The 16,248-nt window shown below is 44.7% G+C and overlaps 8 protein-coding genes across 8 annotated transcripts; 6 read left to right on the top strand and 2 right to left on the bottom strand.

Moving 5' to 3' along the window:
• Positions 1 to 1,102: 1,102 nt before the first annotated feature.
• Positions 1,103 to 4,789, bottom strand: BCIN_14g03050 (hypothetical protein). Its single transcript, XM_001551268.2, has 2 exons — positions 2,316 to 4,789; positions 1,103 to 2,259 (listed from the first exon to the last, which is right to left on the bottom strand). Exons 1-2 carry the CDS (start codon positions 4,653 to 4,655, stop codon positions 1,345 to 1,347), a joined length of 3,255 nt encoding a protein of 1,084 aa, XP_001551318.1. The 5' UTR covers positions 4,656 to 4,789; the 3' UTR covers positions 1,103 to 1,344.
• A 115-nt stretch (positions 4,790 to 4,904) lies between these two features.
• Positions 4,905 to 6,972, top strand: Bctub4. The gene is made up of 7 exons (XM_024697138.1): positions 4,905 to 5,001; positions 5,059 to 5,099; positions 5,162 to 5,328; positions 5,396 to 5,578; positions 5,626 to 5,919; positions 5,970 to 6,434; positions 6,483 to 6,972. Exons 1-7 carry the CDS (start codon positions 4,994 to 4,996, stop codon positions 6,714 to 6,716), a joined length of 1,392 nt encoding a protein of 463 aa, XP_024552953.1. The 5' UTR covers positions 4,905 to 4,993; the 3' UTR covers positions 6,717 to 6,972.
• A 124-nt stretch (positions 6,973 to 7,096) lies between these two features.
• On the top strand, positions 7,097 to 7,905 carry BCIN_14g03030 (hypothetical protein). The gene is made up of 2 exons (XM_024697137.1): positions 7,097 to 7,368; positions 7,421 to 7,905. Exon 2 carries the CDS (start codon positions 7,449 to 7,451, stop codon positions 7,719 to 7,721), a length of 273 nt encoding a protein of 90 aa, XP_024552952.1. The 5' UTR covers positions 7,097 to 7,368; positions 7,421 to 7,448; the 3' UTR covers positions 7,722 to 7,905.
• Positions 7,906 to 8,864: 959 nt separating this feature from the next.
• Positions 8,865 to 9,820, top strand: BCIN_14g03020 (hypothetical protein). The gene is made up of 2 exons (XM_001551265.2): positions 8,865 to 8,971; positions 9,130 to 9,820. The coding sequence occupies exons 1-2, from the start codon at positions 8,951 to 8,953 to the stop codon at positions 9,703 to 9,705; spliced, it is 597 nt and encodes a 198-aa protein (XP_001551315.1). The 5' UTR covers positions 8,865 to 8,950; the 3' UTR covers positions 9,706 to 9,820.
• Positions 9,821 to 10,183: 363 nt separating this feature from the next.
• Bcgbl1 lies at positions 10,184 to 11,796 on the top strand. The gene is made up of 3 exons (XM_001551264.2): positions 10,184 to 10,598; positions 10,689 to 11,006; positions 11,208 to 11,796. Exons 1-3 carry the CDS (start codon positions 10,392 to 10,394, stop codon positions 11,631 to 11,633), a joined length of 951 nt encoding a protein of 316 aa, XP_001551314.1. The 5' UTR covers positions 10,184 to 10,391; the 3' UTR covers positions 11,634 to 11,796.
• Positions 11,797 to 11,964: 168 nt separating this feature from the next.
• Bcmgs1 lies at positions 11,965 to 13,979 on the top strand. The gene has a single exon (XM_001551263.2). The coding sequence runs from the start codon at positions 12,040 to 12,042 to the stop codon at positions 13,714 to 13,716; it is 1,677 nt and encodes a 558-aa protein (XP_001551313.1). The 5' UTR covers positions 11,965 to 12,039; the 3' UTR covers positions 13,717 to 13,979.
• Positions 13,980 to 14,044: 65 nt separating this feature from the next.
• Positions 14,045 to 15,270, bottom strand: BCIN_14g02990 (hypothetical protein). Its single transcript, XM_001551262.2, has 2 exons — positions 14,838 to 15,270; positions 14,045 to 14,784 (listed from the first exon to the last, which is right to left on the bottom strand). The coding sequence occupies exons 1-2, from the start codon at positions 15,109 to 15,111 to the stop codon at positions 14,078 to 14,080; spliced, it is 981 nt and encodes a 326-aa protein (XP_001551312.1). The 5' UTR covers positions 15,112 to 15,270; the 3' UTR covers positions 14,045 to 14,077.
• Positions 15,271 to 15,381: 111 nt separating this feature from the next.
• BCIN_14g02980 (hypothetical protein) lies at positions 15,382 to 16,175 on the top strand. The gene is made up of 4 exons (XM_001551261.2): positions 15,382 to 15,499; positions 15,627 to 15,669; positions 15,792 to 15,822; positions 15,879 to 16,175. The coding sequence occupies exons 1-4, from the start codon at positions 15,476 to 15,478 to the stop codon at positions 15,964 to 15,966; spliced, it is 186 nt and encodes a 61-aa protein (XP_001551311.1). The 5' UTR covers positions 15,382 to 15,475; the 3' UTR covers positions 15,967 to 16,175.
• The last annotated feature ends 73 nt before the right edge of the window (positions 16,176 to 16,248 follow it).

The raw sequence follows: 16,248 nt of genomic DNA, 5'->3' as shown, positions 1-16,248 counted from the left end.
AAAATTTCAGATCAAGAACTCATCACCTAAATATAACATCTCGAAGCACAAAACATATGCTTCCGCCTCTTATTAATCAAATGCAAATCAGTAGGCAATGTATCTGCTACCCGCTGGCGATTTGCAACACAATAGTCTTTCTATTCTATGGATGTCACAACTTTGCTTAGATGGCAAATATATAAATCAGGGAGTGGCTAAAAATATACTTGGGCGTTTGAAGGGGGGAGAAGAGGTGGTGATGGTTTAATCGAGTCATGCTTTTGCTTTAATGGCTGTTTTGAGAGGCCGGGGGAGGGGGGTAGAATATATGTTAGTAGGGAATTGGAGATGATGAAAGGAAGTGTGAAGGAGGTGCGATTGAGAGGCTCGCTACTTGAAGGAGGGAGTAGAGGAACAGTTGCGTGTGCCGATGCCTAGTTTTGGGTTGATCATGAGGAGCCCCTTCAGGCGCTGAGGATAGTCAACGAGAGGGGTGTTGTCGGGACTTTTGGAGACTTGTCTGACGGTTGTGAATTTGTGGTGTGGGTTGATGCTAAAGTATGGTAGGTAACTAGACTCTCTAAGCACGTCTTATTTCCAATATACAATTCAAATCCAAACAATCGGGTTGGTAATATTGGTATCTTTTTGTTACGAACTGTACACCAAATGCTAGTTGCCCATTTTAGCTCACCGGGAGCTGGAAGAATTAAGAGTATCCAACAAAATCTCGTTGTAATGCCCAGTTCGAACCTAGGCCGGCAGCTCTACAGCCTCTAATTGATAGTGCAAAGATGAAGTGAAAAAATCAACACTGTACCGCAATGAAGATATCTACACGCGGCTTGGTCAGGTAGGGTATATAGTACGTGTGTATTTATGTGAGGAGGAGTAAATCAATTTGCTATTAATAGCTGGAACTTGAATTGAAATTCGAAGATAAAAGAAGAGAAAGACAGGATTCGAAGAAGCCATAGTTAGACATATCAACGATAGTTTAGAAAAAGCGTTGAAGAAAATCGCGAATGCTGCGTAATATAGCTCACCGGGCAGGAAACCCTCCCCCCCACAAGGTTTAGATGTTGCATCGTACTCGAAGAGGTCAAGAGGATTTATGAAATGGGGTATCAAGACTTTTATTCCTATTCAATTTCTCTTTCACAGGCCACAACGCCATTCATGCGATGTGATATAACGCTATTTTTATGCATAGCGCATTCCGCCGTATTGCATCGAATCACCCAACAACTAATATCTCCAGACTCATATTTTTCCCATACACATGATGAACGCCTCTAACCTCTCCGGAATTCCCACACATGCATTTCGATTCTTACATCCTGTTTTTCTCCTTATCCATTCTCACATCATCTCATCCGACTCCCTCAACCATGCCCTCGCCAAATCCTTTGCCAACCCTAACCTCAATACCCTCAAGATATCCACATCTGTCATACCCGCATTAATCCCTTTCCTCCAATCCCAACCTCTTTTAATGCCCCCCTTATTCATCAGAATTCCACTCGCCGTCACCGATTTATGAAACTGCGATGCCATCATTGAACTTCCCACCATTGAGAAACTCCCAGAGGTACCCGATGACGATTGACTTAATAAATCCATGGGATTAGAGCCCTTCAGACCTGACGCATTCTTAATGACTGTTTCAAGGAAAGCGTTGCAGACGGCATAAATACGCGGACCGATGCCCTGAATATCTTCGATCGTGCGGAGGAGGATATCGATTTGAGAGGTGCTGAGGAGAGAGTCTGGCTGGTTAACGAAGGGCATGGCTTCGCCTAAGAGCGCGAGAATGTAATGAACAGGAATGACGGCCCCACGATCTTCGTCATAGATACCACCGCGAATGTTGTCGTCGGAACTGATTATCAATGCTAATAGAGCATTGGCTGCTTCCGACCTTCTGGTGATTGCACCCATTGCTGGCTTAGAACCTGGTGATGTCATGACTTCTTGGTCTCTCAGGGTATAAAATCTACGGAGCGTTGCGTAGCCGCTCAATGAAGTATGAATAAGTTCTGCAGCTTCAAGGTCCATGCTAGACATTTCATTTAAAGCGTTCTTTGGAGATGAGATTAATCGCTGCAAATGGTCATCAAGCTCGGCCTCTGGAGGATAGGCTGTCGAATATACTAGGCATAATTGAATGAGAGTATCAAGAACGTCCTTAACTTTGGCGGAATTATGAGCCAAAGCGTAATACCACAGGGCTTCACCAGGTGAAATGTTGTCTCGGGCAAGCGAATCGGCATATGACTATACGTTGTTAGCCCACTGTATATATTGATAGCGAAAGATCATGAAACACTTACCATTGCGATGGCTTCAGCTTGAGAATTCATATCAAGATCATTGAGTAATCGCCAAAGTTTGTCGACAATCCCAGCACTATCTAACTTGACTGTTCTCATGATTTCACCCACCATCTCTTCAGATCTCTTTTCCGAATCAAGTCGGCCCAATACAGCGATCGCTAGTTCCCATCCTTCCTTTGTTATCTCTGCGTGTCCAATCACTGCAGTCAGCTCCGGCAGCTCCTGTAATGACCTCGCATATGTGATGAGAGTAAGGTCCTTGATGCCATCCTGTATTGTTGGCGCGCCAAGATTGATAAGATCAAGGTCTTCTTGGTCAAGTTCGCCATTTGCGAGTAGACCTTGAGGTTCGGTACGAGGAAGCCACCCCGCCAACGATGCAACTTCAGCTAAAGCGGAAGATACAGGGCCAGACCAAGCGCGCAAAATGCAAATGAGAGATTCGGTGTCACCTTGAAATAGGCAAGCTAATCCTACTTCAACCATATCATTACTATTGACATGAAAGTCGGTATTGCTTGCAGCTACAACCTCAAATGCCCGTCGAAGTTTGCGAAGATCATTTTCTGACTCATAATTGATGGCAGAAGCGCGAAGACTATTGATCGACCGCCCAGGAGCCAAACGTCTGTCTTCTTTCTCCTCATCATGCCATACAAGCAAACCGATAGTTGCTTCACACCAATCCTGGGAATTTTCAATGATAGGAATGGAATCTCCCATAACCAAACTATAAAGTGTAAGTAGGTTCTGGTAGATATTCCACGGCACCCTACTTGCAGCCCTCTTTGCAAGCTTACTATAATCTCCACCTAGACTACTCCTCATGGAAGACTTTCCAAATCGATTTGATTCGTGACGAGAGCCACCTTCTGCGAATTGTTTTAGATTTTCCGTAGCCTGCGATATCCGAAGTCGAAACAGTTTCCAATCATTTCCATAGATATTCCAGTCTCCATTTAGTGCCGGACATAGAGAGAGAACGTTAGTCGCATCCTCTACTACCTTCTCAACATTGGTCAGGGCTACTCCAGTAAAGCCGTCTGCACCGCCTTGAGCATTAATATCGTCTGCATCAGACCATGAGTATCTCCAACCAGCACTCTTGAGGCAATTGATAACAGCTACAAGTCGCCCACGCACGACATTATTAAGTATAGTGATCCAGAATAAGTGATGGGAAGCAGGACTCGGTCTAGTGGCCTGAACTTCCTCAAGTTGTTGTGGGAAAGGATCATGAAACTCCTCCAGCCAATCTAGCATGATTTTGGGAAGAGGCTTAACTACGGTTGAAAATCCCTTTTCTACTGGTTTTGAGTGATGAATTTGCATTGCCAGATGAGCCAGGTAATTAGCCTTTGCAAATTCTGAGGCTGCTGGACCTGGGCCAATGATGGAAGCGTACTCTTGCTCATTGTAGACTCCGCTTCGTTCACTATACTCCTGCCAAAGCGCCGTTAACTCGCTTGGTATGAGTGCCAAAGCACGTTGAAGTTTTTCTTCATTGTCTGCCTTTCCCACAGCCTGTTCGTAAAGTCTTGTGATTATTGCCTCCGTCTTCAATATTAAATCGTCTTCTTCGTCCACGGCTGGTATTCCCTGACTTTGAGATAGGGTTTTTGCGATACCAGCAAAATCCGAAGCGGGCACCCTTTTACTTTGTGATCGCGCCAAAGATGCTTGAAAGTCTATCGAATCGTTTCCCATACTCTGACGCATTTGTCCACCAGATGTGCTTGCAAACCGAACCGAATTGCTGTGCTGATTAAAGATGTTGCGGTTCATTGACGTTGTTCCGCGATAATCGTCTATGTCATCGTCCTCGTAGCTGGCATCTTCGCTCTCCATATCTTGTTCGACATCATAAGAATCTGCGAAGCGATTGCGAGTCTTTGTATCAAATCCGGCATTTTCATCATCCTCCTCTTCCTCTTCCTCCTCACTTCCCGATGGCGATCGTAAATTCCTTTGCGACTTTTGAGATTTGTTGCCAAATACTGCTCTTTGTGGCTTTGATGATGGTCGTGTGAAGAGAGGAGAGGAGAACTGTGGGCTCTGGAGCTCGGAATGACCGAAGTCTGATTGAGAATGACCAAAGTCCGATTGCTGTGAGTATTCTGAGTATCCAAAAGCCGACTTGTTTGGGGTTGGGCTTTGCATAGTGCTCTCCAAAAATGACGACGGTGCAGGCCCAGCGGGAGTGTAAGAGCCGGCCGATGAAGGAGGGGCTCCAGCAGGAGTAGTCGATGGGTTGTTTGAAGTTCCAAAACTAAATCGACTATTGGTGCTTCTATTTGGTGTTGAAGGGGGGCTTGAGGAATACTCAAAGCCAGGCATCTTGCATCTAGCTGAAGTGTTCGACAATGGTAAAAGGTTGTACTTGTTATGCGATATGTTTGTCAAGGCCGTATTCTTTAATTAACCAATTTGAGCTTTGTCGGCAATGTCAATGAAGTTTTTGTATACAGTTCATATTCAGTTATAAAAGTTCATTTACAAACCCCTGTCCACCCATTTTCAAAGAGCTATCGCGATAACTAGCGCAGAACCTTATTTCACGCGTCGACAATAAACAATTTCCATAACGTCAATAATTGTGAGATATAAGATACTTTAAAGTCTTACTTGCAAGATACTGCGCATCACGGCTATATTGTTTCTTTGATGCTTCAGTAATGCCAAGGTAACCAATTCTCCCTTCCTCTATACATCACGGCTGCTAACGTAATTTTGTTCACAGAGAAATAATTACGGTCCAGGCCGGCCAGTGCGGCAACAGCAGTCAGTATACCCCTCGTTTGGCCGTACGAAATGGAGGAAATTCTAATTGGGAGTTTGGGTAGTTGGTAGTCAATTTTGGCAGCAATTGTGTCAGGAACATGGCATAAGTCAAGATGGCAATCTTGAGGAATTTGCGACGGAGGGAGGAGACAGAAAGGATGTGTTTTTCTACCAGTCGGACGACACACGATATATCCCCCGGGCTATTTTGATCGACTTAGAGCCCCGTGTATGTGCTTCCTGAGCTTATATGCTATGTGCTATCATATTTGAGGTGTTAATTTGTGGTTGTCCAGGTCCTCAATGGTATCCAAACCGGTCCATACAAAAACATCTACAATCCCGAGAACTTTTTTGTTGGAAAGAATGGTTCAGGTGCCGCGAACAACTGGGGAGATGGATACCAAACGGGCGAATCTGTGCATGAGGAAATTATGGAAATGCTTGATCGAGAGGCCGACGGTAGTGACTCGCTTGAGGTGGGTGATCGAGCAATATACACGAACGATGAAGCTAATCTGAGCAGGGCTTCATGATGTTACACTCTATAGCAGGTGGTACTGGTTCTGGGCTGGGATCTTTTCTGCTCGAAAGACTGAATGATCGCTTCCCCAAGAAGATTATACAAACATACTCCGTATTCCCAGACACTACCAATTCTGGCGACGTTGTTGTACATCCATATAACAGTTTACTATCTATGCGAAGATTAACACAAAATGCCGACTCAGTTGTTGTGCTTGACAATGGAGCTCTGTCTAGGATCGCTGCGGATAGATTACATGTCCAAGAGCCTTCGTTCCAACAAACTAATCAGCTGGTTGGTATTCCCCCTTTCAGAGCCAGAGTTCGCTTTATTAATATGTACAGGTTTCTACCGTTATGTCAGCTAGTACCACCACACTTAGATACCCAGGATATATGCACAATGATCTTGTTAGCATAGTCGCCTCGCTCATCCCGACTCCTCGTTGTCATTTCTTAATGACGGCCTATACTCCATTCACAGGAAACAATGTTGAACAGGCGAAGACTGTACGGAAAACCACAGTCTTGGATGTCATGCGAAGACTGTTACAGCCAAAGAACCGCATGGTCTCTACAATTCCTGGCAAGAAGAGTTGTTACATCTCCATATTGAACGTCATTCAAGGAGACGTTGATCCCACCGATGTCCATAAAAGTCTTCTTCGAATTCGGGAGCGACGACTTGCAACATTCATTCCATGGGGCCCAGCAAGTATTCAAGTTGCATTGACCAAGAAAAGTCCATATATACCCATGAATCACAGAGTCAGCGGGCTTATGCTGGCGAATCACACAAGTATAGCAACAGTGAGTGTCTTCAGAGCCGTTTTACCCCAAGTTATTGACAAGTTATAGCTTTTTAAACGTATCGTGAGACAATACGATGGAATGCGCAAGCGTAATGCCTTCATGGAAGGTTACAAGAAAACTGCACCTTTTGCTGACAATCTCAATGAATTTGATGAAGCAAGGGAAGTAGTAACAGATCTAATCGCAGAGTATGAAGCTGCAGAAGACGCAGATTATCTTAGCCCTGATGCTGGAAATACTGCTCCAGCAGGAGAGGCAAGTGATAGAAGGCTTCCTTAATTGTCTGCACAATTACAGCAGATGCGTATGGTAGCATTGTTGGAGTCGAGGATTAGGATTTAGGATGGTACGGGCTGAGGTACATCGAGTGTTCAATCTACTGGCGCCTAGTTATTGAGGACATTGCAATTGGCGTTTTTCAAGGATGATTAATGATACCAAGTTATGAAGAAGTTTCTAATTATTTTTTTTCATAACTCTTTTTTACCATCGAGATTTCCATCTGGGATCGAATTCTACCAATTCAAATAATTCAAATTGACGTTGGTTTCGGTTTGTTCCCGGCGGTACCTAGCATCTTAGTCATGTCATAGCTGTTTTTGCCCCACCAAAGTTTGATGCTTAACATGATCGACATCATAATTACATCACATCTCTTAGAGCCCCTCAATTTCTCAATTATCTGATGTTCCGGAGCGAAATCTCCAGACTCAACAAGGAATAATTGAACTATGCCTTGGTACAGTACCTGAGTAAGGTGGAGTATGATTTTGTCATAGAACATGACTTCGAGAGTTCCAACGCCTTTTTAACCCCCCGTTTTCCCCCTCCTCTTTCCTTCCCTCTTCATACCACAAACAAACAACACACATAACATACCAATTCGCAACGAATAACCTCACAAATAACTACTATACTTCCAAGCCAAACAGTAAGCTTTCCTTCAGACAACGTTTCGCTCGATCTCATCTAATACATTTTAGAACACATAACCTCACAACCCATATCAACATGCCAGAACAACAATCCAAAGCCGACATCATCGCTGAGCGTCAAGCCAACCTCCCTCTCCCAGAAGATCCTCCTGTCGCCAGCGACTGGAACTCTGCCGATGCTACCAAAGTCAACGTCGGATCAGGAAGAGACGTAACTAGCCAGACCTCAACTGGCAATGCTCAACAATCTGGATTGGAGGGTGCTGCTACTGGAGGAAGCAGTGTTAGAGAAGCCGGTGGTGTTGATATGAGCAACATTGGACGCGAAGGTGTTGAGAAGAAGAACTAAGTGTTGGACCATTTCGAGAATGGGTGTATTATATTTTTTAATCACTGGAATGATTGATGATGGGTATGAACGAAAATAGCATTGATAGACGGGATGGTTGGGATGAGATGCTATATTATACGCATCGTGTATAAATAGACATGAACTGGCCTTGTAAAGGCTGTGAAATACAAAAAATTCACCAAACTTTTTTTGATATACCGATTGAATGTTGCATTGTGTCCGATTCGTATTTCCGATACGTTGTGTGTTGATTCAACAAGATTTCTTGTTAGTTCGAAAGCTGATAGCACCTGGGTCGCATCACTTCCGTTTAAAAATTACACTATTTACAACAAGCTGGAAGGACTCGAGAGATTTCATCTTCACGTGAATGCCCCTATTTCCAGGGCGTGTATTTATATCTTGAAGTCTTCTGAATTAGAGGTCAATTGATCAATTACGTTTCCTTCACCACAGCTGGGACCGAACTTTCAGCCTTATCACCTTTTCATCACTCGACAACAGCAACAGGTAATAAATTAGGACAACCAAACGTGAAGGAGGTAAATTTTTTGCTATTGTTATCATATCACTTGATGAAACGACACGATTATTGCGATACAATGACTATGGTGAAAAAGCACCTTCAAAACTCGAAGATTCCTTGAAACCCGAAGAATGATTCCGATATGCAATCAAATGCTCAGATGGAACCATACCTATTTGGGCAGGCTTTCAGCATTGGGGTCAACATCCATAGACTACTCTGCTTATTAAATCAACACTTTCATTTCACACTCAAGATTTTTGAGGGTCTGTGGAAAGTATATGAGCAAGAAATATGAAGGACAAGTTGCTTACCCGAAGCACGTGATAAATTACCCCTCAATTTCCAGACGCTTATCGCTGACGTCGTCCAAAATGTGCAGAAGTGCCACCACTATCTTTTAGGATCTCCACATGTTTAGCATTCCTATGAGTTGATTGACGGGAACATACCCGGCGCCATACTTATGTTGTAGAAGTAAGTAGTAGAAACAGGATACCAGTAGCATTTTACTGATGTGATTCTTTGAGTTCAAGAATGATGTCATGCAGAGCGCCAGCTGTATATTTTAGATGGGAACAAAGGACTTCCAGGAATGAATTAAACAATCAAATGACTTATTTGAATCTTCAAATCGCAAAGAAACAATTGTTTTTGTCTTCAAATACCAATCTTTAATAATCATCAATTCACATCCAAAATGTCTGGAGCTGGTACAAAGGTAAATACTTCCTCAGACTCTTTTATATTCAACTTTCTGTAACCGCGTCTCGAACTGCAAGTTAATCATGTAATTTCTATTTGATGGGGGCCATGTTGGAAACTCTTTGCCTCATACGGCCCATATCTATCATAATTGCTAACAAAAACTTTCAACAGGTCAAAGACTCAAACTCAATCATCAAAGAGGGTGCCGGAGCAATAGCATCAGATTCTCTTGCAGCCGAATCTACAAGAGCTGGCGGAGGCTTCGCCGAAAATCGCGACGGTGAACCATTAGGTGTTGCAGGCGCGAATTCCACATTTGCAAATACCAATGTATCTGGAGCTACGCGCCTAGATCCTGCTTCCGACGCTGAAGCACGAATGGCGACTGAAGATTGGGCAGAAGAGAAGAAACTTGGAGTTACTGGCTCATACCAGAAAGATGCCGGCAACCCCAATGTACAAAGCACAAGCAATGCGGGGGTCGCACCGAGTTATGTGTCCAATCAATACCAGTCCGGCGGCAACCCGAAAGGAAAGAATTTGACGGAAGGGGGATTTGAGAGTAATGACGCAAAGAATGCTAGTTTTACTTCAGAGATTGGATCAAAGAATGATCCGAGTCGGCTTGCTGAGCAGAAGATGCAGAGAGAGAATGCTCAATCCGCGAATGATGCAGGCTTCCCAAGGGATAAAAACACAACGGGTGGAACTCCATATGATGCTTTAGGTGGCGATACCGCAGCGTGAGAGATTACATTTGATGAGTTCAGGAGACAGCCTTAGGAAATTGTTTGGAGGATTGCTTTAATGCCACGATTTAATGAAAATAAATGTCTTATGATGGCTTTGGTTGTTTTTATCACACTTTATACATCTTTGTGTCAACGACCCATTTGTAATCACGTGATTGGATATACTATGGAGGAGACTCGCTCAAAAAATCTATTCCTCTGATTTTCGAAGACTGATAAGACTTTATGGCCAGGAGCACTTGTCTCAATGGCTTCCAGGATGTGACTGAACACTCAATAAGAGATTGGTTCAATTTGTCCATATGATTCAATCAATAGAATGAATGAATTCAACACTCAAAACTGATCTGCTCGGACTTGCCCTACAAGAAAATGTGCCTGAAATTTAAGGATATGAGCATACAGATTCAATCAATTCGAATCAACAATTTCGTATCGGGATCAAGTACTTGTTCTTCCCTTTTTCTATCACAGAAATTTATCAAGTTCTGAAATTGTTGTGGTAGAAGAAATAATTTTTCGAGTTCTAGGTCAGAGTCCATTATTTTGGAAAGTCGCGCTAGTACCACCTCGCTTAGGAAAACCTCCCACCACAATTTCTCAAATATTTCCAACCAGCACTGTTACCGTTGCCATTTCGCCCATCCTTCAATTCTCCGTTCACCAGATCAATACTCCAACATGGCGGAACAACTTATCCTCAAGGGCACCCTCGAGGGCCACAGCGGCTGGGTCACCTCTCTCGCAACTTCTCTTGAGAACCCAAACATGCTCTTGTCTGGTTCCCGCGACAAGTCCCTCATCATCTGGAACTTGACCCGGGATGAGACCTCATACGGATACCCAAAGAGATCTCTCCACGGACACTCCCACATTGTTTCTGACTGTGTATGTTAAAACTCACTCAAAAATCGGTGGCTCTGGGAAATTGAGCGCAATCTGCAAATTACAATTGAATGCTGAGACTTTGATTTCTAGGTGATCTCTTCCGATGGTGCTTACGCTCTTTCCGCATCCTGGGACAAGACTCTCCGCCTCTGGGAGCTTGCCACTGGTACCACCACCCGCCGATTTGTTGGACACAACAACGACGTTCTCTCCGTTTCCTTCTCTGCCGATAACAGACAAATTGTCTCCGGATCCCGCGACCGTACAATCAAGTTGTGGAACACTCTCGGTGACTGCAAGTTCACCATCACTGAGAAGGGACACGCCGATTGGGTTTCATGCGTTAGATTCAGCCCTAACCCACAAAACCCAGTCATTGTCTCCTCTGGATGGGACAAGCTCGTCAAGGTAAGCTACAATCAGTCTTTATGGTACTTCGAAATGAAGTTGTGCGAAGTTTTCATGATGTTCTACAAAGTATTTGCTACTTCAGAGCTTGGGAGACCTTGCCATGAGACAATTAACACTATTTTTCTGAAAATTGTCTTCGCACAATTCATTTTGTACCAATATTACTTACTCAGAAAATGCTAATATTCAATTCTTCAGGTCTGGGAGCTCAGCTCTTGCAGATTGCAAACCGACCACATCGGACACACCGGTTACATCAACACCGTCACCATCTCCCCAGACGGATCCCTCTGCGCTTCCGGTGGAAAGGACGGAACCACCATGTTGTGGGACTTGAATGAGTCTAAGCACCTCTACTCCTTGAACGCTGGTGATGAGATCCACGCCCTCGTTTTCTCCCCCAACAGATACTGGCTTTGCGCCGCCACCTCCAGCAGCATCATCATCTTCGATTTGGAGAAGAAGAGCAAGGTTGATGAGTTGAAGCCAGAGTTCCAAGCTGTTGGCAAGAAGAGCAGAGAGCCAGAGTGTGTCAGTTTGGCATGGAGCGCGGACGGACAAACTTTGTTCGCAGGTTACACAGATAACATCATTCGGGCTTGGGGTGTTATGTCGAGAGCGTAAGTGGGTGGTTAAACAGGCGTGTGTCAATTCATCTTGAGGTTTTACGGCTTTTCCGGGGTTTGTGGTTCCTTGTCGATTGGCAGGATGTACTTCAAAAACATGGCATAGCAAAAGGCTCATGGACATGAAAAATCCAAACAACGTAAAAAGTAATTTCGATGCATTATGATCATCTTGTCGTGCTTGTGAAAATGCTATGTCCACCTAGGTATTAACGAGTGATTGTACATTATTAGGCCTGCATAAGCTTAGGGGAATTATAAGCAATAGGTAAGCTAGCGCCACTTTAACCCAGACTTTCACGGGCGCGTCCCCCGAATTTTAAACGCGTGTGTCGAAAGTCATTTTGTGTGATGATCATGAACCAAACCTATTGCTCAGAGACAATCCCCACCAATTTCTCAGCATGGTTGCTTGCCCCATTTGCGAAAAGCAAGTGAAGGCCAAAGATATTAATAGTCACATTGATTCGGGGTGTGAGGACTTTATTGACACAGTCTCCCCTCCACCTACTCAGCAAAATGCATTCATTTCACAGAAACCAACTTCTACGCAGAAGCCTTTCGTCTCCAATTTCTTCTCGACACCTGCGGTTAAGAAGGCAGCATTGCATACCACCCCAAAGATAGAACCCGTTTCAACGCCCAATTTCCAACAAAAGGTGCAGAATGAGAATACAATTGAAAACCGCACAGCGAAGCGACAAGACGATGGGAGTGCGAGTGGATCCCTGACTGTTGAGCGGAAGAGATCATTTGATGATTCCAGGACAGAGATACAGATGGAAAATGAGACTGTCGATCCGCCAGCGAAGAAGAACAAGACCAGTGCCTTTCAAAAGGTCGCTCCACTAGCAGAACGAATGCGCCCAAGAAGTCTAGACGAAGTATGTGGACAAGAGTTAGTTGGGCCTCAAGGAGTTTTACGTAGTCTCATTGAACAAGACCGTGTCCCATCAATGATACTATGGGGTGGCGCTGGTACAGGTAAAACTACAATTGCACGGTGTGTGGCTACGATGGTAGGAAGTCGGTTTGTGGAGATCAATAGTACTTCTTCTGGGGTGGGAGAAGTAAAGAAGATATTTACTGAGGCAAGAGGGGAACTGGGGCTTACTGGGAGGAAGACAATAATATTCTGCGATGAGATCCATCGCTTTTCGAAGAGTCAGCAGGATGTATTTCTTGGGCCGGTAGAAAGTGGGCAGATTACTTTGATAGGAGCCACTACCGAGAATCCGTCTTTCAAAGTCCAGAATGCTTTACTGTCTAGATGTCGGACATTCACATTGTCGAAGTTGACGGACGACGACATATTGGTGATATTAGAGAGGGCTTTGAAGACCGAGGGGCAAAATTATACTCCTACGGATCTTGTGGATACAGAGCTCTTGAAGTATCTATCTACCTTTTCTGACGGTGATGCTCGGACGGCCCTAAATTTGCTAGAGCTAGCCATGGGTCTGTCTACAAGACCTAATATTACTAAGGAAGACATCAAAGCCTCCCTCACCAAGACTCTGGTGTATGACAGAGCTGGAGATCAACACTATGATACCATCTCTGCTTTTCACAAGTCAGTAAGAGGTGGTGACGCAGATGCTGCTCTATACTACCTCGCAAGAATGCTTCAATCCGGAGAAGACCCTCTCTACATAGCTAGGCGGATGGTAGTTATGGCATCAGAAGACGTAGGACTGGCTGACAATACCATGCTAACGCTCGCGACAAGCACATACACCGCGTGCGAGAAAATCGGTATGCCTGAATGTCGAATCACAATGGCTCATACTACTGTAGCTCTGTGCCTCGCTCCCAAGAGCACAAGAGCATATAGAGGATTAAACAACGCATTTTCGGCCTTGAGAGAACCTGGGGTAGCTAATTTAAGCATTCCTATCCATTTGAGAAATGCACCTACGAAGTTGATGAAAGAATTGGGGTATGGAGATCAGTACAAATACAATCCTAATTACAAGGAAGGAAGAGTAGTGCAGGAATACTTGCCCGACGAATTAAGAGGCAGGAAGTTTTTGGAGGATAGGGATTTGGGGACACAAATTGATCCAGGTGCTTGGAATTGAGGCTAAGTGGATGATTGTATAGGATATACCTGGTGCATTGCGATGGTGTTTAGGTCTATGATTGGCGTCACAACAAGCCCGTGTTTTTTATGGGAGTTGTTCATGAAGAGTATGTTATTTTGTTAAGGTGTATGTAAAGTTGCGCATGAACAGCAACGGTTTATGTAAGTTTACATGTATAGGGAAACACCTCTCGCTCCTGCAAGAGTCCGTCCTTCATTGAGCTACCAGCTCCCAAAAATGTGATCCTTTTGATTGATTCAATCCCCAGAACTCCTCGCTGATAATGCATTCCGCCACCCGTGCCTGAGATTCCAAACCCAAATTTATTATTCGTATATTTCTTGTTTGATCCATCTTCCTACGGCTCTAGTGACACCAAATCCTCATCCATGGACGAAGGTGGAGGCTGCGGCTGTGGTTGCGTTCTCCTTCTTCCCGGTGCACCTTTTCTGAAATACTGTTTCTCTGCGTTAACTGCTATACTGCGATCGTCTAGCGCCAGCGTTGCATTTCCACTACCACTTCCACTACCAGAATTTGAAATCCCCAGTTCCAACATGGTACGTTCCCACAACGCATGTCTTTCCTTACTCTTTGGATCTCTGCCGGCCATTCGTTTCATTTCCCTATCTTTGCCCACCTTTCCAACCTTCATCAGTCGTCTCAAAGACTCTTGCCCCATCTTGGCATTATCTGCAGCCTTTATCCGTATTTGTCGCGGATCTGTTAAGCGTTCACTCTCTTTGGGCGTCCATTTAAATGTATGTTTGCTAGGAAAGGCGGGGAATCCTTTCGGAATATATGATTTCTGCGCCTTTTCCACCTCACCATTAAGTTCCACTCCTAATATCCTTATGATATTCTTCGTCGTCGGATCTTCCTTTGGCACCGGCTCCAATTCTAATTCAAGCTTCGGTACGGAAATTGGAGGTCGCAGATGTGGTTCTAGTGACGCGAGAGGTAATTGATACCGATTGAACGCGTAGGATATATCGAGGGGTATAGGAATATTTCTTCTCGCATTATTCATCGAAGAAGTAACTTGTGCAAGTAAATGCGTCGTATCTTAAATCTCGTCAACAAAAGGCTTCTCGGCCCACAGGTGAGGATATACAAACAAGTATCGACTTCGGCACACATGGCCTCCAACGCTTCTTCCGTCGCCCGGTCAAACCCAACGTGTTCCAACGTCTGGCAAATTGATCGGCGCAGTAGCATCCGCACGTCGCTGTCGAAAAGTGAAGACTCCATTTTATCGGGACGCGACAATTCGAGCTCAGGCGGGGGAGTTTGCGGGAGAACGGGCGACATGCGTTGCCTCTTTCGATAAGGCTCCTCCATGTCGTCGTCGCTGGATGTGGGTGTCGATCGTTTTCGTGACACTGGGACCATGGTCGCAATGCTCTTCTCTAAGTGTATTTTTTTTCGCGCCCACAGCCGGCTTTAAATAGACAAATTGCAGGTATGGGTGCGGAAAGAATGATTCATGGCCGTAGCGTGAATTCAATCGAATGAATGTTCCGCGTAATCAAAAGCGTAAATAATAACTGCTTGTGAATATCAAAGGTTCAGAAGCGTCGATCACGTGGGGGGATCGAGTTGGCATTTGCGGATTTAGCGTTGCTGCCTCAGGTATTAAGAGCGCGCTAAAATTGGACGCTCGGCGAGCGTGGGATGCATCATGCGATTTTGAATCTGAGCAAGTAAATAAGAGATACAGAACCCGATATTCTTCCCCTCGAAAGAAATATACAAAATGGCTATCAAACCAATTACTGGAGTACGTACCTCTCTCTGTGCCTGCGGTGGGCAAAGCGAAGAGCTCGGGGTTGGGGTTGGAAAGTTGGAAGGATATGATTGAATTGAGTTAATGGAGCTAGAGAATGAGCTGACCTTTTGTACTGTAGATGCTCCGAAGAGGGCTCGTCCTTGACCTTAGCGTCGCTTTCGGTATGTGGTGAACGGATGTCTTGTGGGATGCGAAGGGGGTGGGGGGTGAATGGAGAGAGAGAGAGAATCTGCAGATATATCGCAGAGGTGAAGCAAGGCACTCAACTAACACAACCCACCAGGTCTCGGAACCACATTCGGATATGCCTTTTGGTAAATCTCTCCATGTCTCAAGGGCGTCAAGGAATATGGTATTAACATGGTGATAGGTACGGATACCACGTCCCAGCTGTCCGCAAGCGCGATGCATTCTACGCCAAGTTGGAGGATCAGAGAGCTGCCAATGCTGCTGCATAAGGAATGAGGATAGACAAAAGGACATAGATTGGACTGGGTGTCTCGTTTTGGTGGATGGTTGGAACAGGCCGAGGTGGAGGGAAGGAATATTGCATGCTGGGAGGCTGGAATGGGTAGGCAAGCTGTACATTACCAATATCGATGATGCTTTGGCAATGCATGCATTTTTTTCCTCTTCGGAACTGTGAGAAATTCTTTGGGGAGATTTATGTGACTGTTTGGAGAAGGTATGTGTAAGTGATGGGCGGGTGAGACCTTAGATATCTTGCAAAGAAAAGCAGA

The sequence above is a fragment of the Botrytis cinerea genome, chromosome 14 (genome assembly GCF_000143535.2).
Source record: "Botrytis cinerea B05.10 chromosome 14, complete sequence".
In the NCBI taxonomy this organism is placed as follows: Eukaryota; Fungi; Ascomycota; class Leotiomycetes; order Helotiales; family Sclerotiniaceae; genus Botrytis; species Botrytis cinerea.
Note: the sequence above shows the minus strand (reverse complement) of the source record. Positions and strands in the feature narration are given on the sequence as shown.